Raw genomic sequence first — 10,395 nt, forward strand, 5'->3', positions numbered from 1 at the left:
CGCCTCCTCTTCTGGCCGTCAATGCCTATGCCAGCTCGGTCAAGCGTGCCAGTTTGCCCCAGTGCCTTCTCTCTAAAGCCCACTAGTTCCTTGCCTTTCAGAGAGCCCGGAGTCCCATGCTAAGATGAATATTGATTTAGGGTGCATCTCCTTCCCTGGCTTGCCCTTAATAATGAGCGGTGAGGCCTTGTTACCCATGTCAGGGGGAGGGGCGACCTTCGCGCCAAGGATGGGGCTCACCGTGGCCTTGCCCTTTTTGGCAATCTTCTTGGCAGCCTGCTCGGCCGCCTCCTTCCTCCTCGCCTCCGCTGCCACCGCGGCAAGGGCTTATTGTCGACCTTCACATTAACCACTACAAAAAAAGGAAGAGTTGAGCCGAATTAGTATTAAAATCAAGCTGTATGCAAGAAAATCGAGCTAAACTACTATGAATCGGACTCAATCTAACCATCACCAGGGACTTCACTCAGCTCCCACTCTCAGAGGAAGTCTTCATCCTGTAGCATTTGAACATCCACAGCCTCCCCATCAAAACACATCTGATATGTTTGGAGGTCAGCTAGGGAGAGCTTGGGAGCTCAGTACAGCACGGAGAGGGTGGGCTTTGCCCAGTTGCTCTTGAAGGGGTTCCCCTCCATCGCCACGTAGAAGTACCTCTCCTTCCACTTCTTCACCGAGGAAGGCATGTTGAGGAATATCTTTAAGTCACTATAAGGACCGTCCCTGTCCCTCTTGGTGAAGTAATACTACCTTGAAGTGTGCCTCTTTACCAAAAACATCTTCCGAAATAAGTCCAGTGTTGCAGTTTCGTCCAGCTTCGAGACGAACACCTTAAAGCCAAGAACAATCAGCCAAGAGTTCGAAGTCAGCTGGCTAGGAGCAAGGTACTAGTGCTCTAGAATCGAGCTAACCAGATCGGGCATGGGGATCCTAAGGCTGCTCTGGAAAGTGACATCATAAAGGGCCACCTCATCCCCAGAGGCGTCCACATATTCATCCTTGTCTAGGATGCGTATCACCACATAATCGGGGATGCCATATCGACTCCGGATCAGGTCTAGAACCTTGGGCATCAGGATGCTTAGGCTATTGACCGTGGTTTTCTTCTCTCCAGAGGAGGAAGTAGAGCCTTCCTCCTTGGACTCTGCGAGGGCAGCCTTAGGTACTTCAATGCCCGATGGGCCTGCAACAGAAGTTCCTGTTACCGTGGCACTGTACGGCTGAGCTAGGGCTACCAAGCCAGCGTCACCCCTGGTTGAGATGGCCTCAGGCATGACCACCTCCACAGACTCAGTTCCTGAGCTGCTGCTTGAGCCTGAGCTACTGCCCGAGCCTGAGCTGTCACCAGAACCGGAGCTGTCATCAGAACCCTGACTGCTGGTAGTATCTCCACTGGAGGACGAAGGATTAGGAATGGGGCACTCGGGGTGATTTTCCTCTGACCTCACGGTCATCAAGGGGGTCTAGTTGTGTGAGTCTGGATTATGCGTGGATGCCATATCGGCATATCAGGATCTCTAGAACTAACGATGGGGTATGTGGAGGGCTGAGCAGAGGATTAGTGAATCACAACCGTAATGTAATCTTACTTACTTGTTGTGGGACAAACTTGGAGGACAAGTTTGGAAAATACGAGCTGGTAAGGATGAGCAAGAAGGAGAATGTTGTTCACGACATTGGGCTACTCAAAGACTCCGTGGATTTCTGTGCTGAAGATAGGAGGGAGCTGAGATGACTTTATAGCAAGATCAAGTGACAAGACTTCTAAAAGAAACGTATCCTATTTATAAGAAAAGGCGGTGGAGAATGGACGACTGGATCTGGCTGAGATCAACGGTGAGCCCAAGCAGTCCCTTTGCCTACCCGAGGTGAAATTATGTCTTCGAGACATGTGGTAGGACCAGTACGTTTCGCACTGAGCGAACAATTCACGATTAAAAAAGTCAACCGCATTAAGTGCTCTAGCTGTCTGAACCAAACTATTAGAGCGGGGGGCTGGTACTGAGGGCATTTCTCCCTAACCACGGCACAGCTACGGAGCGAGCTAACGAATGGTGCACTTCTACCCCAACCCTCCATCTACCCGAGTTGTCACCTCGGCATCTCATCTGGCTGTGCTACTGCCTCAGCCCTCCATCAGCCCGAGTTACCACCTTGGCCCTCATCTAGCCGTGCTGCCACCTCGGTCCTCCATCAGCCCGAACTGCCACCTCGACCCTCATCTGGTCATGCTGCCACCTCGGCCTGACGTCAAGAAGTAAGGTTCTCAGAAATGTGCTCTCATTCCACTCTTATATTTAAGGAATGTAATCCCTGATCACAAGGACATGACTCTATCCACGACACGTCACCAGAGGCATCCACTTCTCCCAGTTGGCACTTCCGAGATATGAGGGAAATATTCCTTTGGTATACCCTAGGATCTGAAATATTCCTAGCATTAGAGAGTTGTCGCTCTCCAGGACTCCACACCTAGTAGGACTCTCCATAGACTTCCCCTTTTCTCTATTCCATCAGTGGCCTATAAATTCCAAGGTAAGCCTCTATTGAAGGGGATCGATCACTTCTTTTAATGAAAGCTCTCTTGAGTATCTACGATGGAAAGATCTGACTTAGGCATCGGAGAGTCCCCCGTTGGGTCAGCCTGGCTCTCCATTGTCTTCTCTTCTGTGTAGGTCAGCTAGAGAATTCTGCAAGGAAGATCAACCGGTCAATTTTTGCCACAACACCCCTGAAAATGGAAGATGAAAAAAAAAAAACTCTCTCTCTCTCTCTCTCCATATTTGAATCTCTATAATTAAAAAAATTCCAAATGACCAAACAAACCCTCAAAATGGAAGATAAAAAAATAATAATTTCCTCTCTCTCTCCCTCTCTCTCTCTCTCTCTAAATGTGGAGGGGGAAGAAATTCTTGCTATTACTCCTCCTAAAATCTCTCTCTCTCTCTCTCTCTCTCCATACTTAAATCTTTATAATTAAAAAATTCCAAATAATAAAAAATCCCCTCAAAATGGAATTTGAAAAAAATAATAATTATATATATATATATTTCCATATTTAAGTCTCTATAATTAAAAAATTCCAAATGAGAAAAAAACCCCTCAAAATGGAAAATAAAAAAAAATAATTATCTCTCTCTCTCTCTCTCTCTAAACATGGAGGAGAAAGGGGGATGTAATTCTTGCTATTACTCCTTCTTAAATCTTTCTCAACCTTTCTCTCTCTCCATATTTAAATCTCCATAATTAAAAAATTCCAAAAGATAAAAAAAGCCCTCAAAATGGAAGATGAAAAAACTAATAATTCTCTCTCTCTCTCTCCATATTTAAATCTCTATAATTATTTAGAAAAAATCTCACTCATCCTCTCACCCTTCAAAATGGAAGATGAAAAAAAGAATAATAATAAACTCTCTATAATTCTCTCTCTCTCTATAAACGTGGAGGAGAAAGGGGGAATAATCATTAATTATAATTATTAAGTATTAAAAAGGATAAAAAAAAATAACCACATAATAAACCACAATAGGCATGATTTTTCTTTCCCTAATCATGGGGGATAAAAAAATAGGGAGATTTACAAAGACAAATATGCAGAGAGAGAGAGAGAGAGAGAGAGAGAGAGAGAGAGAGAGAGAGAGAGAGAGAGAGAGAGAGAGAGAGAATAATTATGGAGAGGTTTACTACATAAAAACGGTTTCCCTCAATCCTCGTCCAATAATTTTAAAAATTTTTACTACATGGAATTCTTCACTAATACCACCATTACTTCTTTTAAATTATCTCTGTAATACACTATTCTTCCTTATATATATACCACAGAGAGGACAAAAAACAACTACAATATCCCAGAATTTCTCAATTTCAGACTTTTCTTCTACTACAATAGCTCAGAATATCTCAGTTTCAGATTTCTTTTCAACTACAATAGCACAAAATTTCTCAACTTCAGCTTCCTTTGCTCTAGGATCACTAGCACCGCATTTCTCAATTTCAGATATTCCACATCCACAGGGTACTTTTGACAAAATAAACTTTATTTTCATTCAAATGGATCATTGGTTGTTGAAAGTCCAATAGAATTGGTAGTGCAAGCCATTAATTTTTTCCAAGTATAAAAATTAAATTTTGTGCTTATGCAAAATCTGATCGTTCTTCAGTCAGTCTTTGATTTTGTGTTTATGTTGGTTTTGGTTTTGTGATTTTATTTGTGAGATTGATGTCATTCTCAAGACCTTCGTAGAAGAAAACGAGGTATATGTTTCTTATATTTTATGTTCTCATCTCTTTTTTATTATGGGAATTGTATTATTTGGTCGGTGGATTTTCTCTATTGTATTCGGAATAATTAGGTTCAATTTTGTTTTCCGAAAATACAAACTTTGAAAAATTAGGTCACCAAGTTTTGTAGAACTTACTTCAAATGGATTAGCCCAATAATATTGTCTTAAGAAAAGATTTAACTAGGAGATTCCCACCACATTTGCACGTGTATTTTTACTAGTGCTCATTTCTGCTGTGGTTAGACCACGATTTACTTTTTTGAGTGCTCATGGCTGGCCTTCTTTGGCAACCCTATGGGTGTATCGCCGGGATGGGGAACACGTCTCTTACCCGGGGCATACGTGCATTGTGGTTGTGAATAGCATGAAACCTATGACCTAGTAATGATTGCTTAGGTGAAAATAGGTTGAAATGAATCTCAAGCATATAGTATCATTTGAATTGCAATTGCTTATGTGCATCTTTCTTTCCATTTACTAAGCTAGTGATCTCACCCCTCATGTACACACTTTTTTTTAGATGATTATGTAGGCTACTGCATAGAGGAACCCATGCCGGGTCTCACCGATGAAACCCTAGTGGGGGATTGGTGGGTTTCAGAAGGATTCAACCACGGTGATGGTTGCCCATGCGAGAGTTGTGTTGTGGGGACATAGCTGTAGACTCTAGTTACAGTTCTCCTTTTTTATTCTTTTGGTATACACTCTTTTTGTGCTCTTGATAGTTAAATTGTTATTTCTCGTGTAAATATCATGCTTACGGGCCCATATGTAAATATACTATATATAACAATTTGGGTATTAAGAATATATAGGGTTTTATAGGTATTTATATACGACAAGTCTTCCACTGAATTTCATTACTTTATTTCATGTTACTTGTGGCTTGCTGTGTTGTAGTTACTGAATAAGATGATCTTGGTGGTTTTGGGTTACCCGAAGGGAACCTGGTCACCGGTCTGGTTCGATGTGAATGGGGCCTGACAATGGTGGTAATAGAGCGTGAGGCTCTAATCACACATAGCACGTTAGATTAAATTCTTTGAAACCAAAATAGGATAAGGGATTGGGGAAAACATAAAAGACATCATATAAAATTTGAAAATACATAAAATTTAAAATTTTTGCTATGATGCATTCATAAAGTGAGAGTATCTAAAAGGTTCACATGAAAAGAGAGCTACATAATCACCAAAAATTTACATACACTGGAGAGAATTCCCAACATCACAGTAGAGAAGAGAAAAGAAAAGTAGAGCAAAAGGAAAGAAAGTAGAATTTCCTAGACCATAGATACAAAGAGAAGAAAATCACATAAAAGAACCACCACTCTAGGCTAGCTGTTCCATCAATCCTCATCTATGTTAATCACCTCTCCTTCTTGAGACTTCGAGTTGACACCCAAGTGGTGGTCATAGTAGTCGAACCGGTGGTTCACCAAATCCACCTCCCCTTGAAGGTGTTTCATGCTTGCCGCTATGTCCTTGGAGGCGGTGTACACTGTATTATCTAAATCATCTATATCGATGGTCATGACTGCCTAGGTCTCCTGAATAGCCTCCTGTCCCTTCAGGAGTTTCTTTTGACCTTCCTGGAGTGCCCTCAATCTATCTAACATACCCTAAAAATCAAAGGGCCCACCTGGAGATGATGGAGCCACATTGATGGGGACCTCCTCCTCTATATCTGCATCATCATCCTCCTCCACAACCTCAGGCATGTAGTCCTCGTCATCTTCCTCCTCATCACCCTCCTCCTGAGCTACCTCCCCCATTGCGGGCTCCACCAAATTAAATAGCTCCATCATATGTACGATGTCCTGGGGAAAATGAATCCAATGAGGTCCTACCCACCTCACCCTCAAGGTCCACTTGGAAATACTTAAAGACCTTGGTAAGGAACCGAGCATAGGGGTAGTTTCTGTCAGAGGGGTGAGCTGTATGTTACTCCATAGTCTTCATGATCACATATGGAAGTCATAGACGAGGGGGATTTCCTAGAGACGTGTAAATGTAGCATGCCATGTATGTTGCCATAAAGTTTACCTGATTCCGGTGCCTGGCCCGAGGAAGCAGGTTGAATTTTACTAAATGGTTGAAGACTCAAACCGTAGGGAGGAAGGCAATATTGGACTCGAGGTGGATGGCGTGGCTATAGATGGTCTCATAAACATGCCTTTGGAAGGTCTCAATCATGTGGGAACCCAGGCCCTACCCCTTGGAGGACAATAGTACCAAGTACCCTCCAAGGAGATGCCTAGAATCCCTGCAATAAATCAATTGGGTGTCAGATGTCTCAACCCTTCACCCAGCTGGTGAGGTTATATACTCTATCATTGTATGAAACCTCGAGGTTGCAGTAAAACATCCTAATGAGGTCGGGGTAGCAGAGGCAGTCGATGAAAAGCATGGCCTCCCAGCCTATGGCAGTAAATTTCTCAAGCATCTATACTCAAGTGAAGTCCCCCACCACTGCAATCTTCTCCATCAAAATAGGTCTCTTAGAGAAGGTGGACCAAGCTAGGGCAGCCTCAAGGTTGTAGAATGTGCTGTCATCATAGCCCTCCATATCCTCGGGAACATCCCTCTTGACCCGAGCATAGTGACTAGATGAACTGTCGTCTATACCTCTTCTTTTTCTATGAGAGGCATGTCCACTCCTAGATGAAGAAGCAGTCCATTTACCCTTGCGAGAAGACATTCTACAAATCCATGAGAAAATACGAGAAACTGATAAGATTTCGAGAGGAAATTGCAAAGCAAGTGATAAAAGGATAGAATAAGACAATAAGGCCAAAAGGAGGTGATTAGTGAGAATGGCACGCCCTTATTAAGCACATTATATGGGAAGTGTATATTAGGTAACAGGTGAAAGAGAAAATCCCTATAGTACAATGCCATTGTCATAATGTGACGGCATATGAATAAGAAGTGGTTAGAACCACATAGTGATAAATGATGTGGGAAATAGTTTTGTCAAGAGAGGCCCACATGGTCGGAGATTGAGGAGAGTGTCTCATGTGGTACACATGATCAGAATGTTATTAGAGGGTGTGAGTAAACATCCTCACATTTCCTGCCTGGGATCTCTCCCACCAAACCCCTCTCCCCCACAAACCCAAAAAAAGAAAAAAAGAAAGACCAAATTTTATTCTGTTCGTGTGTTGTTACCTCAAATCCTTGTTCTCTACTTTTAGTTTTGCTATCTGTTTCATTTTTTTATTTATAGTTTCTTAAACACAATAGTCAGGTGAAATCATCTCTTTGGATCAAACCTCAGCTTTTTTTTTTTTGGGTAAAAGGATTGTATTAATAACGAAGGAACAAAGTTCCATTAGTCTACATTTCAAACCATAGCTTATATTGTGTTTATTTCAATTGTGGGGCTTCATTTTGGTGAAATCATTGTCTACATGAACGGCTACTAAAAACTAAGAAAATGCACAATAGTGGCTGAAGTACCATAAAGTGTTACTCTAGCATGGACATTTGCTAAAGACCATTACCATGGGGAGGTTCGATCGATTGAAAAAATAGATTATGGAAAGTGATAATTCTTGTTACCATGCAACCTTAAACCCTAACCCTATGTATGCATGGACAATAAGCTGTAGTGGCTTTCATGCATGATTATACATAGCACGAATGTATGCTAACACAGGATCAATGTATTAGGGTTTGAGATTTTTTATTTTTATTTTTTGAGAAGAATTAGATTATGAAATTTGATATATAACTAATTTAGACAATAAACTAAACATCAACTCAGAGACTGCATTGGATTGTCCCAAAGGACATCAATTTTTCTAATCAACCGAATGAATTAGAAAATAAAGGGCAAACCTAGTACGGTGACCTTTGATTCTACGTCAAGCATAGGTTGAGTAAATAGCATCCCAAATATCTGTAATTTATTATTAGAAATATAAGACATAATTTGAAAATCACACATTACGGTAAATAGTAGGTCCCAAATGTTAATTAGATTTTTGCAATCAGATTAGAGGTATGAAGATATTTTGTTCTTTTGGCCGTGACATATCCAATCTCAAAAAAAAGAAATATTTCTTATTCATAGAGATGGGAAGAAAGTTGAGGGCTAAGGAGGACTTCCAATGGGAAATTGGGAATTGCTTGGGCTGATCCTCTGGTGTTTGCAGATTAAACCTATGAAGCAAGCGGGCAACCATCATGTTCATGGTTTGGAGGGCAAAAAAAGATCACTAGGTACGATCTTCTACCCGATCCGAAAGGAATATATTCAAATCTTTTCCCTCTTACATCTACTTCAGCATGGCTTGCGAGAAACCTCTCTAGCTGGAATTCCGAAGGGCTTGATCACACACGAGGGTCTCTGGCATATCTTCCAAAGGAGTTCACTAACACATGTGTTCCTTTTGTGACTCTAAAGCATTTGAAAAGGTGCAAACTTCCTTGGCTTCATGGGGCAGTAAGAGTGGATATGTAAGAAAAGTGTACGCGATATTGAAGTATAAGACCACTATTAAGATGGGATGTATTCCTAGATTGCAGAAGATGAACTGTTGAAGCAGACCCGCACTGATGTTGAAGCCAAGGAACCAAACAAGTTGAGTCATATAAGAAGAAGATACTCTCCTTAAGGTCTGAAACCCCCTACAGAGGTACAATTAGTGTGTTACCTCCAAGATAAAACAACCACTAATCACAATTTGATGGTAACAACTGTTGATCCTTTGGAAGAGACAAGCTGGGCTCACTAAGTATGGTCTTGAAGAACGGTTTTGTGCATTCAGACAAAATAGAGAAGGAACTTGACAGAGCAGAACCACATTACAGATAAGGATTTCTCTAAACATAGTATCAGAGAGAGAGAGAGAGAGAGAGAGAGAGAGAGAGAGAGCCATATTAATCTACTGTTTAGTGACAATACCTTGTATATAAATACGTATGGGTGCTACCTATACATGTGCAAACTATCCACATATAGATACTTATACGTATGGCTACAAAAACATGTACATTATGAATGGTATCCTTTCTTATATGTATATATATATATGTATGTGTGTGTGTGTGTTTGGGGAGGGGGGTTAATCTTGGTTTTGCAATAGCTTGAGAGTTTGAGGTACATAGTGGCAATATTAACAACTCAACTATTGCAATCTCTTGGAAAACACACATGCATCGGCCTTAATGAGAACTTGATCCACACTCAAAAGTATATAACTTGAGAATCAAACATAGAGTATATTAAGCTTGTGGAGGTCCAAGCAAGAGCAGACATCCACAGAAGAGGGCCGATGTTGGCACTGTGTTAGATGACGTACATACGACATAGATAAAAGGCCCCTTAATGCTAGACAGAGGTTAAAGTGAGCCGGTTTTGTCCTAGATGGACCTCGACATAAGAAATCCAGATTCCAATCGGCCAAAAGTAATCTGGATTCAAATCCGATCTAGAGCAAAAAAGTATATCATCCATATATTAATGCCACGTTCGACCTGACTCAGCTTAATATGTATGTATAAAAAATACTTTATATCAACCCCGAATATGTGGGAGGAGAGATACCTCTCTTCAAGAAATCTTATCTTAACAACTGTCTTGTGCAGTTGATGAGTTATGATGTACAAAAACAAAAATTCACACTCACAAGGAAGTCTTAAGTTTGAGCCTCTTAACTGCTATCTACTTCCCCTCCCTGCCTATCAAAAAAAAAAAAAAAAAAGAACAAAAACTTATCTTAGTAGTTCCAATCCAATATATTAACCATGCTTGATATTCATTCATTTCCAATGTTGGACTGAAATCCCTCACAATAAATACTTTACATGGGAACAACTTTGAAGAGAATAGGACTTCAAAAACCCTTGTGAAAAGCAATAACATCAAAACCAGACTTTATCGTTAGATATACTGGCGATATATCCAATCTTTTTCTCTTTTTTTAAAACACATTTTCTTACCTTTTTTTATCCGAAGTGTAGAATCTAATCAATGCTTACTCCCACTGGCGAGGGACTGTCGTGGTGAATAAGCACTCCTTGTCCAACTGCCAGCTTGCAATGACAAGTATTTGATGGATGCTGACAAGAACAGTGAAGTACGGTCCTAAGAGGCTAACAATTGA

The 10,395-nt window shown here is 41.0% G+C and overlaps 1 protein-coding gene across 1 annotated transcript in view; it reads right to left on the bottom strand.

Annotated features, from left to right (window-relative positions):
* Positions 1–6,734: 6,734 nt before the first annotated feature.
* LOC122058524 (demethylepipodophyllotoxin synthase-like) overlaps positions 6,735–10,395 on the bottom strand; it is a 7,328-nt gene continuing 3,667 nt past the window's right edge. Inside the window, exon 4 of the mRNA XM_042621193.1 lies at positions 6,735–6,984. Within this exon, the coding sequence (XP_042477127.1) occupies positions 6,735–6,984 (250 nt within the window). The remainder of the gene's footprint in view (positions 6,985–10,395) is intronic.

This window comes from Macadamia integrifolia, chromosome 1 (genome assembly GCF_013358625.1).
Source record: "Macadamia integrifolia cultivar HAES 741 chromosome 1, SCU_Mint_v3, whole genome shotgun sequence".
NCBI lineage: Eukaryota > Viridiplantae > Streptophyta > Magnoliopsida > Proteales > Proteaceae > Macadamia > Macadamia integrifolia.